The sequence below is a fragment of the Pteropus vampyrus genome, unplaced genomic scaffold (assembly GCF_000151845.1).
Source record: "Pteropus vampyrus isolate Shadow unplaced genomic scaffold, Pvam_2.0 Scaffold2, whole genome shotgun sequence".
Taxonomy (NCBI): Eukaryota; Metazoa; Chordata; class Mammalia; order Chiroptera; family Pteropodidae; genus Pteropus; species Pteropus vampyrus.
Genome location: NW_011888783.1, coordinates 5281302 through 5305038, shown reverse-complemented (window position 1 = coordinate 5305038; position 23737 = coordinate 5281302). Strand labels below are relative to the sequence as shown.

At 31.3% G+C, this 23737-nt stretch overlaps 1 protein-coding gene across 13 annotated transcripts in view; it reads left to right on the top strand.

Annotated features, from left to right (window-relative positions):
• GULP1 (GULP, engulfment adaptor PTB domain containing 1) overlaps window positions 1-23737 on the top strand; it is a 204863-nt gene that overhangs the window by 167767 nt on the left and 13359 nt on the right. For 9 of the 13 annotated variants that reach the window (XM_023528982.1, XM_023528972.1, XM_023528955.1 and 6 more), the window contains 5 exons: window positions 324-422; window positions 5741-5878; window positions 14411-14527; window positions 14721-14801; window positions 15205-15297. In XM_023528982.1, coding sequence (XP_023384750.1) covers window positions 324-422; window positions 5741-5878; window positions 14411-14527; window positions 14721-14801; window positions 15205-15297 — 528 coding nt within the window. The remainder of the gene's footprint in view (window positions 1-323; window positions 423-5740; window positions 5879-14410; window positions 14528-14720; window positions 14802-15204; window positions 15298-23737) is intronic. The other 4 variants (XM_023529005.1, XM_011356391.2, XM_011356385.2 and 1 more) reach the window with 1 other exon arrangement.

Genomic DNA, 23737 nt, shown 5'->3' with positions numbered 1-23737 from the left:
ACAAAATAATTTATCTCTGCTTATCTTCCCCGAAAGATTTTTCTTTTTCTCAACTGATATGAATACAATTTTTAAAATACCATGAAAGAAGTACATTAAAATTGTTTTTTAAAAGTTATTAAAAAGTAATCTGATTTTAATGATGATAATGGTAAGTTACTTTGATTTCTAAAATTTTAAAGCTATTTGTTGTGCATAAAATATTTTATAATGGGCAATAATTTCATGAAAGTTCAATACTGAATTCAGACTCTATATATTTGTTCATGTTCATTCTCCATAGAAACAGAATTACAGTTTTGTGAATAATATTTCATTTGTAGTTTGCAAGGCATATCAAGAAATCTGAAGGCCAGAAAATTCCTAAAGTTGAGTTGCAGATATCAATTTATGGAGTAAAAATTCTAGAACCCAAAACAAAGGTAAGGCTTATTTTTGAATGTCAGAAGCACTCTAATATTTAATTAATTGTAATTATATTCCTATTTTAATAAATAAAATATCTTACCAACTGGAACTATTTAGTTCTCAGTTAATGATCATTTAAAACTAGGATATTTAATTTAGGAAGAAAAACAACTTTTGGAATTATGCTCTGAGTGGTCTGTTCTTCATCCTGTGTTTGAGATGTAATAATTTATATTAAGTGCATTCAGTAGTACTTAGTCTTATATTTAGGAATTTTCCTTCACTTGCTGTGAAAGAGATGCATAAAGTATGGCTCACTGAGTATAAGAGAAGACAAAAGCTGTGTGTTGTTTCTTAAAACATCCCGGACTGACTCTTATTGCCTGTAGACATCATCACTGTGTATTTTATTGGGGCTGCCATTATAAAATACCACAGACCTGATGTCTCAAACAACAGAAATTTATTTTTCACTATTCTGAATGTTGAAGTTGGTTTCCTCTGAGGCTTCCCTCCTTGGCTTGCAGATGGCTGCTATCTTGCAGCCTCTTCACATGGTCATCTACATACACCACCCCTGGCGTCTCTTTGTGTGTCCAATTTTCTTTTGAGGACACCAGTCAGATTGGATAAGAAACCACCCTAATGACCTCATTTTAATTTAATCACCTCCTTCAAGTGTTTATCTCCAAAGACAGTCACATTCTGAGGTACGAGGGCCTACGGCTTTAACACATGAATTTAAAGGGAACACAATTCAGCCCATTAACACAGTATAAACTTAAACTTCTTATATTTAAGAGCCTTTTTCCCTAAAAATCCAATGAAAAAATTTTAACAAAACCTATTCTGGCTTCACATTTATTAATATGTACTCATTATGGACTGAATTGTTCTTACCCAAAATTCCTATGTGAAAGCTCTTAACCCCCAATATGACTGAATTTGGAGATAGGGCCTTTAAGGTTAAAGTTAAATGGGGCCTTAATCCAATGTGATTGGTGTCTTTATTTAAAAAGGGAGAAACATGAAGGATGCATGAGCACAGTGGAAAGGTCATATGAAGACACAACAAGAAGGTAGCCATCTGCAAGCTGAGAGAGACTCCAGCAGAAACCAAACCTGCTGACATCTTGATCTTGGACTTCTAGCCTCTAGAATTGTGAGAAAATAATTTTGGTTATTTAGGCTACTAAGTCTGTGGTATTCTGTTATGAGAACTCTAGCAAACTAATATAGTACTTTATTTGCAATGCCTAAAATTATTGTTTAGAAATTTTGATAAGACCATGAACATCACTTTGGAAAAATTGATTAACATTCAACTCCAATTATTTTACAAATACATAATGCGAGTGCTTTCCTCTAACACTGTAGCATGGTTACTGATAAATTAATTCAATTTGAAATCATCAAGGAAACCCTGACCTGTAAACAGATTATGAGACTATTTTCCACAGTTCTGCAGCTTTACACCAGTCCAGTATTTGCCATTGATACCTTCATCTATGTGCATACCATCCCTAACAGTGGTGTCTGTGGACCAGCATCATCTGGGAGCTTGTTAGAAATGTAGAATCTCAGGTCCCATTCCAGACCTACTGAATTTGAATCTGCAGTTTAAGAAGAAATACAGTGATTCTTATGTACGCTGAATTCAAGGAGTTCCGGTGTAGTCGTAGTCTGCTGGCTACATCAGTAGCCCACATTTTCGAATTATAGTCCATGGAGTACTTGCATTAAAAATACCTGAGCCGTTTGCAAAATTAAGTTCTAAAGCCCTGTCTTAGCCTAAAGAATCAGAATCTCTGTGGAAATTCTGCATTTTTAATGTATTTGAGGATAACTGGACTATGGCATGGGTGCACCCACAGTTATTGTTCAATTCCAAATTGAAGAACAATGTATGACATTCCTTCAGACTTTCCAGCCATGAATATAAGACCTCCCACAACTATCCCGTCTAATTTCTTCCTGTTATTCACATTTAGTATTAAGTAACAAAAAGTTGGACACTACTTTGGTTATAGCTATCCCTAAATAACTACTGCTGAGGTGGCTGAAAGCAGACAAAGAAGTAGTGAAAGGATAGTGGACGTTTCTATTCAAGCATATAATTGAATATAGTGTGTGTGTGTGTGTGTGCGTGCGGTATGTGTATAGTTTGCTTGGAAACGAGGCCGTTAAAAGTGAGGCATTATCTGTTGAACAGGTGGGTTGGCTGAGATGAATTCATTAAGCAAATGATAGTTACAAAAGAACGGTAGGTTGTGGAAATAATAAAAGTAACACTGCAACCAAAAGCATACCAACCAAAGTCTAGTCTTATGCACAATTTAAAAATAATAATAATCCTAGTCCTACATTTCCTTTTTAAAATTATGTAGCTAATGTTCAGCCAGAACACGTCATTTGTAGGCCATGTTTAAAGCTTCTTCTAAGCCATATAGATCCTATAACTGTTTTGGAGTGTATGCGTGTACAATTAATTATTAACTCAGTTTCTTACATGAATCTTTAGGACTTGTCAAACTACACCTTGAAATATGATAATACACTTTATGTATCATTTATATGTGTTCTTGTTCTTTTTGATTTGAGCCTACCCATAATATATCCTAAACTATAAAAATTTCACCAATACCATAATCTATGCATTATAATCTATAAAACCATGCTATTGAACATTATATTGTTATTGAACATTATATTGTTATTGAACATTATAATGCTTCAAATTTTTCATTAATTAATACAAAGTTTAAGTATTTAAAAAGTGCAAATATGATTTCATGCAGTATATGGAGAAAACTTCTTTAGTGTTTAGAATTGATAGTTTCTTAATGGCATATCCTTACAAAAGCACAAAATATAAAGATTTAAAGATACTATAAGATCACTAACACTAATAATCATTTAATTTATTTTTAATTATAATCTCAAGTATGATTTAGTAATATGTACATAATGCAAAAAGTAATGGTGAGCAGAGACAGGGATGGATCATGTGAATGCAAATGTAACATAATATTATCAGCTGGTGATTGTAGAATTCCCCATCAGTCTCCTATAATAATGAGTTTCCGCAAACAGCCTGTCAACCACATCATTCTGTTCCCTAAATTCTTACTGTCAAATCTCCATACCTCCCCCAACCTAAACCCCATTTACAAAACATCAACAAGGTAGGATTCAACTCAATGTAATTATACAACTGACTTTTGATCACCGTATTTTGCTTTACCCAAATCAATAACACCAGTGCTTTTCTTTTCTGTCACAAAGTATCTATTTTCTATACTTGATAGCTAATTTTCAAAAGGCCCAATAGAATTTCCCCCAAAAAAGTAAGTTATCTAAGCTTTTAATGGGAAAAAAGCATCTCTGTTTTTATTCCTACCAAACTTGAAGAGCTATCTGAAGTTTTAAAATCTTTGAAATGTCTTATAAATTCACTTTTATTACATATGAACAGAGAGCAACTGACTCTTTACCCATATATTGCATATGAACATAGAATATCTTACTTTTAGTGTGCGCATAGAATGTACCATTTTTTGAATCCATAAAAAACTGTGGGTACTCTGAAACAGAGCCATAGCAGCTCTTCTGCGCATCAGTGCCCCTAGGAGATTATAGATGCCTATTGCTAGAATCCACCTAAGCCTTTCAGATTTCGAATCTGCAAAACAAGACTTAACATCTGTATTTTAACAAACAACAAACAAACAAACAAACAAAACCTTACCAGGTGATTCTGATGCAAACTGTTCATAGATACGCATTTAGGAACCATTGAGGAGATGTGAGTGAACCAAAAAATATCTGCCATTCATTTTATTTTGGGTAAAAGTTGTAATTTAGGGGAAAAATATGGTGCTCCTCAGACTAATTTATTTATAGTAAAATATATAGGAGGTAGGATTTAAAAATTCAGTATTAATCTAACATGGACTTGATAGAAATAGACTTTTTCAATCCCATATGGATGGATGAAAATGGAAGTAAAAAGCAATCTCAGTTGGCTCCAGTAGCTTTCTGTGTGTTTTCCCCTTTCTGCTTTTCTCACTTGTCCTCCAAATGAAGATTATGCTGTGCTAGGAAGAGGTATTATAGGTGAAATGAGGGTTTATTTACTTTTTGTTCCAATTCCAATAAAATGTCATCAATATTAAAGGATAAATGTGTTCTCACGATAGTTTATTGTGTTCCCAAGTCTTTATCCTGTCTCAACAAAAAATTAGTACTATACATTTAAAATCCATAAAGATCTATCACAACAAAAATCCCACACAAATAATATAAAATTGTAATTTTCAGCTCCTTAGTCTTCTTTTGTTAGGACGATACTTCTGCTAATCTAAACAAATGAAGGTGATTCCCAGCTTTTATAACCAAAGGCTTTCTGAGATCATACTGGTATGTGAATTAATGAAAGAATTGCATAGGTTTCACCACCAACTATGTGAATGGTATGTTTTCATATTACTTATTCCTTTTATACATGGAAAAAAAATCATCTTTTTCTGTATCCTATAGTAATGATAGTTCCTCTTTATGTATCATTAACATGATCGTATAATTAATAAACTGATGTAGACCTGCTATCAGTATTTGAGAGCTACGATGCAACTGAAGGCTATTGTTTGATTGACTGTATTAACATTAAAACAAATATGTCAATAAGAAGAGACTGGTTGATCAGACAAAATATAGGACAGTTTCAGACAGATGTGGTCATTGTTCATCTCAGCACTAACACAAGAAAGAGAAGATGCTCTCATCCAAAGCCTTAGTAGGTTAAGCCCTTCTTTTTAGCATGTTCCTTCCTGCTGTTGAAATGGATAGATCAGTCTATCTAGTAATGACAAAAAAAATGACAATCATGTAATATACTTCCTCATTTTAATTTTCGTGCTTGCCAAGCAACCCTTTGATGACTTACAATTTGGTTTGTATGCAGGGAAAGAATGCACTGCTGTAGACAAATTCTCTCAGCATTTATTTGTGTATCTCATTTCGGTCTGATAAACAGTAAAGTGAGTAAGAATGATATATCAAATGTCAGCAAGCTCTGAAAACCCATGAAATTCTGATCCGTTCATATTTTGTTCGTGTTTTTCTAAGTACCATTGAAATGATTATCCTAAGTCAAGGGGTTCATCTCCATTATGTATTTGTTTAAGCTTGGGGTATATGTAATTATAAAATCAAAATTTGACAGAATATTGTTTCGCTTTTAAAGTCATGTGTTGTATGTTCTTAACACTAGCTAGCATTTCAGAAAATGGAAAAAAAACTCAGCTATGTTTATTTCTACATGTGTTCACAGGAAGTCCAACACAATTGCCAGCTTCATAGAATATCATTTTGTGCAGATGATAAAACTGACAAGAGGATATTCACTTTCATATGCAAAGATTCTGAGTCAAATAAACATTTGTGCTATGTATTTGACAGCGAAAAGTGTGTAAGTATGCCAGATGTTTTAGGGTGGTTTGTTCTGTTTTACAAGCCAGGAATTATCTTGTTTCCGGCATTAGTAAAGTATTTGGAAATGAATAAAGCCTGCAAATACTTAGCTACACTAATAGATCCATCCTGTCATGAGAATATGCTTCAGGATTTCATCCTTAACTAAATTCTCATGTTCCGGGGGCACAAGCTTGCATGCGAATTTCTTCTTAGAATGTCATGCCTGCTTATCTTATGCATTTATTTCTCTTATAATCTTTTAATTTATTTGCAATTTGAATATTAAATATGAGTTAGTAATATGTACATAATGCAAAGAGTAATGGTGAGCAAAGCTATTTTTCCTATAATATAATTGATCTGGTGAAAATAAATATTTTAAACTCCAGGAAATGAAATGTGTATGGATCCTTAAAAAAATCTCCAATACTTTGAAAATATGTTTCTTAACTTTCATTATTCAGAAAACTTAATTTAAATGAAAGGTAATAGAATTGTATGTGCGTTTGTGTGCTACATGAATGCATGCATATTAGCCTGTGAATGTAATCTAAAGTTCTTAGTAAGTAAGAACAATCAGGGAATTCCAAAGTTAAGTTCTGCCATAGTTCTTTCATCTTCTGGAATTTTAAGGAAAACCCTGTGTCTTGATTATAAGCATAAGCTAATGCTAATCATAACCTAGTCCGAGGTCCTGTTTTAAAACGTAGTTGTGAATTTTAAGCACACATTGCAGCATTGGTGGCTTTAGTGAAGGAAGAACATCTAACCTCAACAACATTCTTGGCTTAAACAGGAAAAAGAACTTAATTCATTTATTTGTTCATTTTTCATGCTGTCAACAATACCAGAGGACTAATATTATTATCACTATTATGTAATTTATTTCTGGTTTTGGTATGTGACCTTCAAAACAAATATCTTTTTATTTGTCCATATAGCTTCTACGTCAGGTAGACAATATATGCTCTGTAAATTTTTCCTTAAAAAAATACTATTTGGAAAAATTTGCAAAATGTAGAACAAGTTATCTGTATCTTTTAAATTATAAGGCTCTAAAAAGGCAAACTAATGTGCTAAGCTACTTGATGTCAAAATATCTTTTGAGAATTTTATGAACATTATGGAATAACACATCAGAAAAATATGCTTACTTATATAAGGAATACTATGTGCATGATAACAATTTTATATGAAATTCAAGTTGTTTTTTAAATTTATCCTATTGAATGAATGCATTATATTTAATGTTCCAAGTGCTTCTTAACCATGATTGTTTGCATGTTTTTCTCCATGTGATTGAGAAAATTAAAATAGATATATGTGTAAGATAGAATAATCTTTTGCCACTGTGTAGTAACATTGTTTCCTCCTGATCATAATTGTCTATACTTGATTTCCTGAATTTCAATTTTTTTATTTCTTTTTTTCTATTATTAAGTTTATTGGGGTAACATTGGTAAATACAATTATATAATTTTCAGGTGTACATTATAATTTGACATCCATATGTTCTATTGTGTGTTTACCACCCAAAGTCCAGTTTCCTTTAGCTAACATATATTTGATCCCCTTTACCCACTTCACCTTCCCCCTACTCCACTATATTTGACCCTCTTTTTCCCACCTACCTACCCCTTCCTCCCTCACCCCCTAACCTCTGATAACCACTAGTCTAAAGTCCATGTCCATGAGTCTCTGTTCGTTTGTCCTGCTCATTTGTTGCTTTTAGGTTTATATCCCATATATAAGTGATATCATGTAATTTTCAACTTTTTCTGTCTGGCTTATTATGCTTAGCATGATTATCTTGAGATCAACTTCTTGATCCATTATTTCCTTTGGATATAGCCTATTAGTGTTTTTTTTTTTTTCTTGAAGTTTGAAAATAATTTCTTGAAGCCTATAGCAGTGGCTCACAACCATTATTTTGCATAATATTCATAAGAAGGGTCTTGAAAATAAAGCCCTCAAAAAATAAGTTCATATTAATTGGGGCTGGAGCTCAGGAAATCTACATTTAATAAGTTCGCCAAGTGATTCTGCTTCAGGCAGACAGAAGTCTGGACTTTGAAAGGATCCAAGATATCTCTCCAACTACAGTCAGCATCACTTTCATGAGCCCAAAGAAGACATGTTTCTTCAAAGTTTCATTATGTTATATTCACCTCAAGGTTTTATTTGCTGTAATTATAACAATAACTATATTTATAAAATTGATTTTGAAATGTACATAGAATTTTCGATATGCTAATTTCTTTAATTTTAATTTTAAACAACTAATCTTAGAGTGACAGAATCAAGATTAAAATTCGACATTAGATTGGCATTGAAGCTTTTGTTGCATTATGCTGTATTATTCTCATAACTGACCTGTTCCAGAGTCCATCTGCTTTTAATGAGGCCTTTGTCTTATCTCCTCATTTTATCTTTTCAGTACTTCTGTAAAATTGTTGAGAGTTGAAAGATAGATGGCATCCATCATAATGTGCCATGAAGCTGGAATTCACTACTTTATTAACAGCATCATGTTGTGTTAATGAGTCTTCCTCCTTCTGTGGTGACAATGAAGATCACATGGGGAGCTAGAGTACTAAGCCTTGCCAAGCAGTAATAAAGAGAGGCCAAGTGAGGAAGCTGAACATCTATTCCCACAAGGCGGTGATGAGGCAGTGCTCTCCCATTCCCATTCTCCTACTGAAATTCTATGAGAGTGAACCACCCAAAACAAAAAGTTTAAATAATTTCTAGAGTCTCAGATAATATGTAAAGTACCCAGTATTCAATTAAAAATCACTCAGGATATCAAGAAACAAGATCTTAAACTAAATTAATAAAAAAGATGACCAATAGATCCCAACACTGAGATGAGAGAATATTAGAATTACCAAAGATTTTAAAGAGACATCATAAAGATAATTTTTAAAAAATTATATGCACAACTAAAACAATTTTTTAAAGAAAATTTTATCAAAGAAATAGAAAATCTAAGCAAAGAAGTAGAAGATATAAAGAAAACACCAGTACTAAAATAGACCATATCTTGAGCTATAAAATAAATTTCAAAAATTTAAAAGAATTGAAGCAACTAAGAAAGAACAACAAAGAAATCAATCTAAAAAAATAACAGAATAATCACAGAAAAATCTTGAAACACTTGTAAATGAAACGTCACATTTGTAAACATTCCATCTGTCAGAGAGGAATTTACAAAGGAAAAAATTTATGATGCAGTGAACTATGTGTAAATGAAATAGAACATAACATTTTTGTGCTATAGATAAAATAATGCTGACAGAAATTTATAACAGCTAAGTTAATGCATTAGGAAAAAATATGTCTCAAATCCATAATTTAAGCTCCCACCTCAAGTACCTAGAAAACAAAATATCAAAATAAACTCAAAGTAAGCAGAAGGAAGAATATAAGAAAGGTGAAAAAGAAATTAATGAAATTAAAAACAAACGAATAGAGACAATGAAACAAAGAACTGGTTCTTTGAAAGATCATAAAAGTAACAAAAATGTAGTAAGATTGGCAAAGAAAAAAAAAAGGAAAGACACAAGTTACCAATGTCAGGAATAAAATAGGAGATTTTTATCACCGACCCTCCAGATAGCAAAAGAATAATAAGATGCTATAAATAGCTATACACATAAATTTGATGACAAGGATTAATTGAATTAACTTTTCAAGAAACAAAAACTACGTTAAATCACCTAATATTAAATATGTAATTTGAACAGCCCCATAACTATAAAGGAAATTGAACTTATAATTTAAAACGTATTAAAAGAGAAATCGCCAGGCCTAGATAGTTTCACTGGAGGAACCTATAAAATACTTAAAGAATTACCATTCTATACAACCTATTTCAAAAAAATAGAAGTGAGAGCACTCCTCAATTCATTTTATGAAACTATTATTTTTCTAATAACAAAACTAGACATAGTGCATAAAAGAAAGAAAATTACAGACCAAATTTTATCCCTTAAGAATGTATATGCAAGGATTCCTAATAAATTATTAGCAAATATAATTCAGCAAAATATAAAAATAATAATATGCAAAGATGAAGTAGAGGTTGCTCTTGGCATGCAAGTCTTGTTCAATATTCAAATATCTAACAATGTAACCAACCATATTAACAGGATGAAAAAGAAAAATCATACGATCATATAATTAGTGCTTTAAAAATGCTTGAAAAAAATCAAATTCTATTTATGATTAAGTACTGCCAGAAAATAGGATTATAAGGTAAATTCTTCAATTTGATAAAGAGCATTTAAAATTGAAACTATAGGTAATATTTAACTTAATGGTGAAAAACTGAATGCTTTCTTCCTAATATTCAGAAAAAGGCCAGGATTTCTACTTCAGCCATTGTTATTAAACACAGTCCTGGAAGTTCTAGCCATTGCAATAAAGCAAGAAAAGAAAATGAGCATACAGATTATAAAGTAAGAAATAAAACAGACCTTTTTTTGCAGATACATGATTATTTACAGGGAAAATCCAAATGAGTTTACAAAAAATACCTTGGTCTATTAAGTGAGTTCAGTAAGGTGGCAGAACACATAATAAACATATAAACATCAATTGTATAACTATATGCTAGCAATGAACACATGAATACAAAATTTACAATTACTTTAAAAAGTACATATTTATAACTCTAACATGTGAAACTTGTATTAGACTTGTATGTCAAAAACTACAAATCACTGATGAAAGAAATAAAAGGAGATGTAAATAAATAGATATACCATGTTTATGGATTCAAGAACTCTGTCTAGTATATATATCAGTTCTCTCCAAAGTAATGTACAGGTTTAACACAGTTTCTGTCAAATTCATAGCAAGATTTGTTGTTAGATATAGATAAGATCATTCTAAAATGTATATGGTAAGGCAAATGAACTAGAATTGCTAAAACAGTTTGGAAGAAATGGAATAAATAAGTTTACCCCATTTCAAGACTTATTATACCCTTAAAGTAATCAAGACTAGTTTTGGTGAGGGAATAGATAAATACATTAATGGAATAGAATAGAGATCACAGAAATCAACTCACACAAATATACCCCACTGATTTTTGACAAAGGTACATTAGCAACATAACAGATGCAAATACAAAAGATGGCCATTTCAACATATGGTGCTGGTAAACTTGGATCTCCATGGACAAGCAAAATACACCTGACCTAAACCTCACACTTTTTACAATAATTAACTGAAAATGTATCATGGATTAAATGTAAAATGTACAATAAAAAACATTTAGAACAAAACACAAGGAGAATCTTCAGGCTGGACAGAGTTCTTAGACTTGACACCCAAAGCAAGATCTGTAAATGGAATAAGCGACAAATTTGACTTTATCAAAAATAAACAGTTTCTCTGTGAAAGGCCTTATGAAGGGGATAAGGAGACAAGCTAAGACTGGGAGAAAATATTTGCAAACTTGTATCAGACATTAGACTAGTGTCTACAATATATAAAGAACTTTCAAAAATCAACAGCATAAAAACAATTTATCAAATTGGAAAATGCACAAAAGATATGAAGGAACATTTCATTAAAGAGGATAGTCAGATAGCAAATAAGGATATGAAAAAATGTTACCATTGGTACCCATCGGGGAAATGCAAATTAAAATCAAAGTGAGATATCCATCAGAAAGGCTAAAATAAAAAAGTGATAATACTAAATGCTGGTAAAAATGTGAGAAAATGGATTATGTGTACATTTTTGGTGAGGATATAAAATGGTACAGCCACTAAGGAAAATTTTTGGCACTTTTATACAAAACTAAACATGCAACTATTGTATGACCCATTTAGGCATTTACTCCAGAGAAATCAAAACTTATGTTCACACAAACACTTACACAAAAATGTATATAGAAATTTATTCATAATAGTCATAAACTACAAAACCCTAGATAATGGGTGAATGGTTCGACAAACAATGGTACATTCAAACCATGGAGTACTTCCTATCAGCAGTAAAGAGGAATGAACTGTTAATATACATGACAACCTTGATGACTCTCCAGATATGTTGTGAAAAAAGTCAGTCCCAAAAGCTTACATACTGTATGTTCCATTTGTATAACGTCTTGACATGACAAAATTATGGAAATGGAGAACAGATTAGTCTTTTCCAGGAGTTAAGGACAGGGTAGGATTGAGAGGAAGAGGATGTGGCTATAAACAGCAAGATGAGGGATTCTCATGCTGATGGAATTATTCTATATCTTGACAATACTAAGTCGGTTGTGATTTGCACGATAGTTTTATGTCTTACATTGGGAGAAAGTGTTTAAAGGGTATACAAGATCTCTCTGTATTATTTCTTACAACTATATAAATCTAAAATTATTGCAAAATTAAATGTTTACTCAAAAAAAAAAACTGGAAAATAAATTCTGAACTATTTAGACCAACTCTTTGATCACATTTTAAATAAATCTAGGTCAGAGTGATTTAGTGCCTTTTCCAGAGTCACAAAGCTATATAGCAACAGAATCAGAACTGCAATCCAAGACCCTAGATTCCTATTTTTACATTCTTCCTGTCATATTATATTACCTGTATGATTGTGACCTCTCTGGAGTCCTTCTGCTCTTCATTCTATTCATTTGTTGTATTTGATATAGTTAGTATTTCTGTGAATTTCTAAGAACTTGTTTGAAATTTAAATGGCTTATCTTAGTATGCTAAGAAACTGGAACTCACTTTATTAGTATCATCATATCATATTATTAAGATTTAATATTTACAGAATTTTTATACTCATAAGTTTACAAAATAAAATTAGACTATGAGTACGTATTATAATGTGATTGATTTGGTTATTTTAAGAGAAAGATAGTCACTGTCAACTGTTTAGTCATTATTTTGATAGTTTGTATTTTTTACAATTTTGTTTTCAAATGTTAATACATATATTTTATTCACTGGATATTGCACTCGATAAAATTTAAATAGTAGCCCCAACAAGCTGATGAGACCTACATGTTTTCTTTTAATTATGTGAAATGAAATGTAAAATAATGCAAAGTTTAAAACTTCTCTCTTATTAACTAATTGTAAAGAAAGATTCGTGTGTCAAAAGAATCATACATTATTATTACTAGAAGGAATCATTGCATTCAGTCTTTTTTACCAGGTGTATTTATTTGTAAGCTATTTATTATATATTCTTATTAGATTTCACGTTTGCTTTGAGAACATTTTTTGAAATAAAGTTTTTTTGAATTTAAATGGATCCCCTTAGCTTAGTCATTCATGAAACTAGGCTAATACAATAAGGGAACTACAAATTAAAAAGACATTTCTTTTTTCCGCTTTTTCATGAGACAGTTTGCAATGTAATTTAGATGTTTATTTTGCCTTTTTTAGTTAACTGGGTTGAATGCTATGAATATATATATATATTTTTTATGGCTAAAAGTCTTTCTTAAACAAATAGTGAACTACAAAAATTACAATTTCTTAATTAAATCTAAGCTTTATTAATAAAGCATAGTTTTAATTTAGATTGCTTGTAGCATAGCAGAAAGTTTTAGGATTTGCAGTAGATTAGTGAAAGCATAGTACTTTAAAGATTTAATGTTACTAGCAGTTTTTATGTCATGTCAAGTTCTTAGAATTGAATGTGATGTATTTGTGATGCATTCAGTTAATTTATTTACTAAATTTGTTTATAATGTTAATAAAGTAAATAAACCTTTAATGTTTACATTGTGTAAGACACTGTTATATCAGTTGAGTTATGAAGGAAGAAGAAATGACCAGGCGGATTTAGGATATTTGTGGCAGTTTCAAGTTGTAAATTGTTTACCAGTTCAAATACAGAAGATAGATATATATTGTTCAATCAACAGTGTTTTACAAAAATAATGTTTACTTAAAATTGGGAGCTTTCATATAAAGATTCAGATTTATGACCTCATCTCACATATTTAAAATCTGACAGCTCTGTGTCAGAATTGCTTATTTCCGCAAGCCAACAATTAACTGGAACTGAGCAGCAGTTGCTCCATTTAGAGAGGGCATATCTCAAGTTTTCTACAGCACCACCCAGACAACCTCATTCAAGCTACTTGCCAGGTTTAACAGACCCTCCTCACTAGGAAGAGGAAATAAGTAGCAAAGCAATGAGAGAAACCGCAGTTGACACTATGCTTTCATTTGATAGGCACTAAGTATTTGAGGAAGAGAGGAAAACAAACTAGGAAAAAAAATACCGTGATAAAAGAGATGAGGAGTGGGACAGGACTCTTGCTTTCAATTTCAATAGCTATTCATTTAATTGCCAAGACATTTTTTTTTTTTTTATGTTGTGCATGGGTAGGCATTTAATTATTTTGTTAGCAGAGCCAACTTTGTTCAATTACTACACTTCTACCCTCAGCCATTGCCCTTTTGAAGTACCTCATGTGAATGTTTTTCTTGATTCAAAGAATAGTCTGACATATTATTATTGAAATGCAAATCATCTTTGTTTTATTTTTACAAAGGCTGAAGAGATAACTTTAACAATCGGCCAAGCATTTGACCTGGCATACAGGAAATTTCTAGAATCTGGAGGAAAAGATGTTGAAACAAGAAAACAGATTGCAGGGTTACAGAAAAGAGTGAGTAAACTAAACTTGTTTCACATTTATGTGATGTAAATACAGGGAAACTTGCATATCATCAAACAAATTTAGAAGGCCTGCCATTAAATTTCCCCCACACTGATTGGAACTGCTTTCACTGTGTTCCTATAATTTTTCATTCCTGATCCCCTGCACAGTTTTTAACCATTTTATATTGAATTCCCACAAGAACTTAGTGTTCTCATGTGACTTTGCTTCACTTCCTGATGCTTCTCATGGGGATCAGAGCAGCAGAAACAGCAGATGCTGGGTAAGTGGTTTCCCATGCAGATCAGATTCCTTTGTAATTAAATTATACCCTTTCTCCATTCTCTTCAAAATCATCATAAGCAAGTTTCACTGTCTTGTGGTTATACTCCAAGATTATGGGTACGGATTGCACAGTGCAACAAGAAAACACAGAGATGAGGTATTAGGAACATGAATTTTGCACACATGTGAAAACATACTTTAAATTTAATCATATGTCTTTCAAGTGACCTAGAATTCTTTATTTCCCAAGCTTTATCAAATAATTTTCTCTCATGTGCACAAAAGAATGTATTAAAGTTTTAAATAATATGAAGTCCAATTCATTATTGTAGCCATTATAAAATCCAATATTTTCCAAGAGTAAATTTCTGAAGGTTATACAATAATCATTTGCTTTTTAGATTCAAGACTTAGAAACAGAAAATATGGAACTTAAAAACAAAGTACAAGATTTGGAAAACCAATTAAGAACAACCCAGGTATCAACATCTCCAGTAAGTGTATAAAACATGTGTATGTTTTCTCAGAAACAAAAGTTCATGGTGATAAAATATCTCTAGATTATCAGCTCTGAGATATTTCTAGTAATACACTCAGATCAGTAAAACTAAACATGAATAGAGATGAAAAGTGCTAAACAAAGTTAATAAATTAAAATTACATAAGTAGCTCAGATCAGAGTTGTTTTTTCATGTTGCTCTTTTCACTTGTGTTTCTAGAACAATTCTCAATTTGGTCTTTTTCTCTTTGTAGCATATTCTTTCTTTCATTCCTATTGATTACTGTTTACTGAAGTTAGACTTAATGCCCTAAGTCAATCTACCGTTGGAGTATTGAACTTTATTCTAGAAATTGAACTGTTAACAAGGCAGCCCAGTTTTATATTATGTAGTAAAAGTTCCCACTGGGAGTGACACAGTTGTATTTCAGACACTAAAATGAGTAGTAATCTTCGCAGACAACACTCAAGCATTTATAGTTAAATTATTTGCTTTTGGTTTATCGTAGATTTGAATTCCTTTCCCAGTACTATGTATGATACCATTATTTTGTGATTTTGGCTAAGGGAAATTTTTGGAGGGAGATAGAATTTAAAACAATATTTTTCCTAGGCAAAATATATTTAGTAGATTTTTTCTTTTTTGAATTATCTGATATTCTCCATTAAAATGTATATTTCATTTTATATTTTGAAGATATTTAATATATAACTTACAGCATGTTACTGTAAACTGAAACACAATTATGGCATTTGCAAACTTTCAAAAAGAATTTTTGTTGCAAATTTTTATTTGCAAGTCCATTTGGGTTCAGTGTCTAGGCTAACTCAATGAAAACTTTATATATGTACATATGTATATATGTATGTATGTGTGTGTGTGTGTGTGTGTGTGTGTGTGTGTAGCGCTCTAGTACTAGAATGTTTCACCAGTTCATCACTATGAGCAATGCTTCTATAAGAAGTTACAATTAGAGTTTCAAATTTGGTGTTCCCTGGAAATGAGTCAAAAAACTTTAATCCTCTAAACTCACACTTTCTCATCTTCCATACTGAAGCAGTTCATATTTCCATTGCCTGACATATAGTTTGTGACAGCAGGGCTGATCCAGCCAAGGTAAGAGAGGATGGGAATGAGGTTCCTACATTCTCATGTACCTTTGTTATACACAGTGAGATACTGGAGCATCCTCTTCAGGTTTTGCCTTATTATAATATTCTTTTTTATTTTTTTCTCTTCACCACCATTACTATTTGCTTCTCATCAAGATTATGACTTTTTTTGGGGTGGGGGGGTGGCTCTCTACCTCAAAGGAACAGATCATCAGCTCAAAATTCTTTAACCTCGGTCCCCAAAAAGGAGCAATATCCTTTTGGCTTTTGTTGAAAGTCATATTATAAAGCATTCTGTGAAATAACTAGGAATATAGAGATAATAAAGAGGAGGTTACTTTTTCAAGCAATCTAAATAAGATAGTTGTTCACAAAATTAATTACATATGAAAAGTAACTTTACTTGAGTATTTATGTTTACAAAGGATTAAAATAAGATCTATCACCATTTTGGTTGCAAATGCAAAGCTTGCTCATTGTATGTCCTCTGTGTCTAGAAGGAAAACTAAGGATATCATGTTGAGGTAGATTTGAAAGGAGCAGAGACATTTGGGGCATGTTGATAAAATAACACTCCCCTCTTATATCTCCTGAAAGTAGACACTGCCCTGGACAAGCACTAGGGCAACTGAAAAAAAAAATGGATCAGATTGCGGGGTTATGCATGTGCCTTGGTTATATCACATGGCTACCAAGTTGACTTCAAAAATGGCAAGGAGCAGGAGGAATAATGAGATGATACCTGTCAGTGTCTGTGACCCTCTGGCTGAGATAGCCATTACAAGCAGTGAGCACAAAAGTTGATATGTAAATGAACACACACTGTCTTTGAATATGTTAATTTATTCAGTAATTTTCATTGATAGAGTCATTTATGTAAAAAATGATAGTTATTCAAATAGACAGTTATTAAAATGGATTAACTCTCCTGAAGTTGCTGTTTAATAATTATTATAGATATTGTGTTCATCATAGGACTGAAAGTGTATTAATAGAATGCTCCAAAGATTATAACTAAAAGATTGACTTAAAGGAGAAATCATTTTCTCTAAACTACTATTTGCACGTAATACACTTGTAGAAAAATTATTGCATCATTGATCATTATGCAAATAACTCATAAATTTATAATCTACTTATATTCTCTCATGGTAATATCTCTCTCTGTATTTTTATTTTAACTTTTAAAAAATTGCTTGTCATAATTTTTCAGCTTTTAAAGTCTAATAAGATATTAGACTTTTGAAATTGCTGATACACTGGAGGGTACACATCTTCATTAAGATAAAAACATTAAAAAAAATTAAAACATAGACTAGTCAATGTACTGTGTACTTGAAACTAATAAAATAAAATTTAAAAAAATAAGAAATTATTTGATTCTTAAAAGAAAATGAACTCAACATTTTTAAATTGCTAAAATATATCTGATTAACTCAAATCATTTTGAAATATTGTTATAGGTTTTTATTAGCAAGTTTTAAAAAAATTTTTGAAGAGCCTATCACCAAATATTTTTGTCTTTTATTTTCAATTTTAGTTACATAGCTGTGAAATAAATTAATATAACACCAAGTGCATCTATATTTATTTTACATCTGTTAAAATGAACTCTTAATTTTCTGATATTAACTAAGAAATAAAATTAAATTACCTATAATTATTTAGTAAATATGAAATATTGCCATGTTTATAAATATCTTCTCTGTTGAAGATTTTTTAATGATTCAAACTTTTGAAATATAACTTTAAAAAACAATAAAATTAGAAATAATTAAAATATAAATTTAAAATATAGGTATCCTTTATTTAATAGTTTGCAATGGATCTGCAGTAAAGCAAATTTCTATTAAGTTAGAAATGTTTTATATTTGTTCTTATGAAATTTGAGCATTAGTTATCAGGGAAGCCCTTTCTGAGCAGGTGGCAATTTATTTAAGACCTGAATGATAAAAGTTAAGAGCTGAAAACAGTAACAAGACCTTGCACCTGAAAGATGGTAATCAAGAACCAAGAAAATTGGAAATGATGTTGAAGAGAGAGTCAGGGTTTAGATTTCATAGGGCCCTATGGGTCATGATAAAGGGTTTTTGTTGTTGTTGTTGATGATTTTTGTTTTGTTTTATTTTGTTTGTTTTGTTTTCTTAATTGCACTGAGCAGGCACTCAAAAGTTTGAAACAGGAAATTTTGGGATCATCTGGCTGCTGTATGTACCATGGGCTATAAAGAGTCTAAAGTGAGGTTCCCAAAGCAGGCTAGGACACTGTTTCAGTAGAGTAGAAGAGGGAGAAGGGTAAATTAGTATAGAATTCTGTCAGTTGAGATGATGAGCATAGGTTGATTATCAATCTATTTTGGAGTTAGAGGTTGCAGGATGTACTGATGCTTGGTTGGGTACTGCAAAATAGAAAAAAAGGATGAGGATTGTCTTTTAAGGTTTTATTCTGAGCATCTGGATTGGTGGTGTCATTTTCTGAAATAGACACAATTTATGGGGAGGTGAATAATAAAGAATCAGTACTTCACTTTTACTCATGTTAACTCTGACTACTGGACAGCCAACTGGAGATGTTTATTAGATGTTGCATATATTTATCTGAAATTCAAGGAGGAGGTCTTGGCTTATCGTATGGTATTTGAATTAAAAAAATTTCTCTTTTTCTTTCATTGTCTGGACTTTTGTTTATTATTTTAGTCAATACACCCATTAGCAATTTCTCAGTGTAAGTTTATGGAGTAGTTTAGTTCTAGCTAAAGAAAACAAAATGACTGTATCATTTTTTTGTTTTTTTGTTTTTTTTTTTTTTTGCTCAGTGTTAAAAGACATTTCTAACTACAAAAATTGTATATCTTTTATATATGTATACACATATACATATATATGTGTATATATATTCCAAATCTTTTTTCACTTAAATCCAATTCCTCATATGCATGATGAATGAAGACCATTTCTATTTTCTCATGTATAAATTGACATGCTAGTTTTTTGTTTGTACTTAACAAATAGAATGCTTACATGTCTTCTAAATACCACTCCAGTGGTTCAATCATAGGTTTCTTTTCTGCCAAATGAAATAGCCTTTGATAGTACCCATATTACATACCTCTGTATCATACTGAAATTGTGGAAATCTTTTCATTGGTTTTAGAAATTGGGTCTTTATTTATACAGTCATTTAGATACACTGAGAAGTTTCCGTTACTTGACTGTGCTGTTTGCTTTTTGCTGTGTTCTAGTGGTTTGGCAATAGATTAGAGGTTGGTTTTTCCACCATTTGGTACTAATTATCTAGGAACAATCTGATTTCCATTTATTACATTCACATGGCAGTGTCGCCTGTATTTATATCAGGAAAAAGGGTTTATTCTGCCCTCCTAGCCTCATGAACGCCTCCAGAAGATTGTTCCATTATAAGTTGTGGGCATAGCAAATTAGATCAAATTGTTCCTCTTGATTCTTCTATCTGGGTGCTTACATTTTACATTTCTGGCTATAGGAGTTTTTAACTAAATCAAACTACTGCCAGGAAGTTAAATGAACAAAATTGTAGTCCTAAGAAATACTGGATTTTCTATTGCTGAGTAAAATAAGTGTCTCCCTTTCAATTAAACCAAGTGTTACTGGATGAAATTCTGCCTTTACATAATCAACTGTGTGGCCTCTGATTAGATTTGATAGGACAATTATAACCTAAAATGTGTATTTTATTGTGGATAAACAAACCTGCCTACTTATCTTCCTCTAACGTTTTCTAAACACTATTGAAGTCAAGATAGGCAAGAGTAGATTGTGAAAACTCTTAATTATACAGCAAGCCAATTGTGAATCTTTAAACAAAGGCATAAATTTTAAACATGAACATCTATTCAAGAACATTTGGTGCCCACAAAAAAATGATTACCAGTCCACAGCTTCACTTTTATAATTGTTACTTGCACAAAAGATGATTCTAAAGAAGTAAACCCTGTCTAACGGGAAGAAAAATATATTTCATTCCAATTCTGACCATGAATACCTGTTCAAATCATTTAATCTCTCATTTTCAGTTTTCCTCTTTGAGCTATGTAGATAATCATATCCATTCAACTTGCAAGATTCTTGTAAGGACACATGAGATAATAGTTCTTACAACTAAGACCAATATAAACAACCTGTCGATTTAGAAATCTGAAAAAATACATTCAGAGTGTTATAAGTTCTAAATTCTAGAAGTTGTTACTTTTAAAGCTTATTTAAAAAGTGATCTTGAAAATGTGCCATAACAGTGAATTTTAAAAGCATGAATCAGCATAGCAGTGTAGAAAGTATTTATAGAAAATTTTACATTACTGTTATATTTTTCATCCTTAGTGTTATTATCTACCAATTTTTTTAACCTGAAAAATCTAATTTAGACATCTATATTTAAAATATAAATATAATTTACTTTTAAAACTTAATTCTCAATAGAATTTTGAACCTCTGTTATTTTAATAATTATGATAAATTATACTTTAACCTTAAAGTTGTTTTATATTTTAAAGGGGTCTTTGGAGATATATTGCCAAATAAACAGCATAAAATAAAATTTTGGTATCATTCTAATATTTCTATAGCTATTACCACAGAAATGTTTACTCTTTAATGCATTTTTTTTCTTTAAATGTATTCAACATTTACTGATAGGATTCAAACCTTAAGACATTTTGACTTGGTTGTTATGTTTAGGCAAAGCTCAAGGTTGAAATAATTATGATTGCCTAAATGCACCAAGTTATCTTCTGAAAGAAAGAGCTACAAAACTACAAGAACAATGAATCTCAAATATGGGCACTCATTATTAATGTCTTAATAACCTAACAACTTCTGCATAATTAACATGTAATTATTGAGCATAGATTTCCTCATTCCTTATTCTCTTTAGTATAATTCAGATCCTATGTATTTTCCCAAAGACAAAAACACTTAGAATTATGAACATAAGGGATTAAACAGTGGTGCATGAACTCCTGTGGGAAAGTCCAAAAATTTCGGTTTCTAGCCATCTGTCAAAATACTGACTGAGGGCTCAAAATAAAAATGTCAAACTCTTTTCATCTAAACTATTTAATTCCTTAAAAAGTAAATATCCTCAATGAGTTAAAAAAGTCTTATTCCTTAAATTTAGAGACACCACTCAAACTATAAGTGCCAAAAATGCCACTGTATTTCATTTAAGTGCTATATTCACATGTTCTTATTCTTATTTAATATGCCTAGTAGTTTGGTATGAAATTAAAATATATCCATGTATTTAAATATGTCAGGCTTAAATTTCATTCTTGTAACAAACATCCAATTCCTTGATTCGAATTGTTTCTAAGTGAGGAATCACAAACTCAAATGTCAACAGAGCCCACCCAGGCTGTGACATAAATGTGCGAAGTGGGCATATGGTATTAGTAATGAATTGGAGAGCCTGTACTCAAGGCACAATTCTTTTCATGGAAGTTTGGGGGCCTACTTTTTAGGTGTTTCTAACTTCTCAAGAAAAGTTCTGGATTTTAATGTGCAATCTCTTAATAATTATCTGCAAGCAACTTATTCAGTATTTAAAAATACCTGTGTGATGAAAAGAAAGAATATCAGTTGACCAAATCTAGGCTACTGATGACCCTAGGAATGGATACCTGTGATAGATAATGTTAGAGTCTTAGATACCCAAACTATTGATAGATATCCCTGCTTTGCCATTTTGAAAATGAAAATACCTCTTAACTGGGGTATTTATTTTCATATTATTTTTATATTATATACATTTTTAATTGGTGTAAGTATATCTTCTCAAAGGGAGTAGATGCATAATATAATATTAACGACATAATAAAATACTAGAGCACTTTTAAGTTAGGTTATTTTGGTCTTCAGTTTGTTTTAAGGCACTTAGTAAAGATAGTTTGGCCAATACAAGTCATAAAATAATGTGGAGTACTCTCATTTATGGTATAAAAGCCAGATAGATGATACTAAGGACAACATCCACTTAATGTCTTACTATGTGTTTTATTCAGAACAGACATCTTAATGAGTTTATAGTTCAAGTTTAAAAAAAATTTCTAGTATAAATTACATAATAAACAGTCATTGACAGCTTATTATATATCTAGCACTCTAATGTATTATATATAGTATTTTAGGGAAACAAAATTTTGTTCACAAAAAGCTTATAGTTGTCACCTATAATTAAGTAAAAGATGGTCATGAATCATAAAATTATATAATAAACTATGCAGACCATAAAATAGACTTAAAATTGTGTATATATAATGCACACATGTATATACATATATCTACAGATAAATTGACAGATCACTATGTAAATCAATAGGGAAAGCATTAAGTATATAACTATATGCATATTAATAGAGTGATAGATTACATAATTTAGACTGTTAGAGATTTTGCTTCATACCAAACCCTTCCTTCAACTTAAATCTCTCACTTCACACCCTGACCTTTGCCCAGTGCCATTCCCTGGGGGAAAATGGGACATCGTTTGAGCCAGTACCTTCTTTCTGGCCTCTTATACTGTCACAGTAAGTGGATAAAGATTTAATTATTACTTTCACTTTGGCTTGTTGTTTAAATTGACCACTCTGACATCTGGCAGCTCAGCTCTCCCCAGCTCAGCTTTTAACAGTAGCTTTTCCATGCTGTAATAGAAATAGCTTCTAAAAGTCACCCAAAGACTGATATTCTGACCCAGTACAGTTTTCTGCTTGCATGTTATCTTACTACTTATTATTTCTCTGATTTATCCACATTCTTGACAACTCCCCTTGCCCATCTCTGAAAGGTCTTACCATTTGAAATTCACTAGCTATAGAAAAGGCATGATGACTGGAGTCAGATTGTTTAGAAGTTTGACTCTGCTTACCTCATGTAGGAACAAGTCACATAGAATCTTTGAGCCTTAATTTCCCTGTCTTTATTATAAGAAGGATATAACATTACTAACACTAAGAATTCAAAAGAACATTTTGAGGATTAAATCTGAAATGATTGTTACAATCCTATTTGAAAATTCTGCAGTCATAACTTTTTACTAGACTTTACTCCTACTCCAATGACTTTGTTTGTTTTTTTTTATTACCCTCATTCCTTTTTTTTAATCTCATTACACAGAGGTTCTCTCCAAAATACATCTTTAGGCTTTTCTTATTTTGTCCTCCATTGTTTTCCTCTCAAGTTCTAATGAATGCAATATTTTATGTAAATATCTAAAAATATAATATCTTAGTAAAAAATGGTCAAATTAGACAATCCAGAATCTAAGGATTGTTGCAATAGGAAAATCTC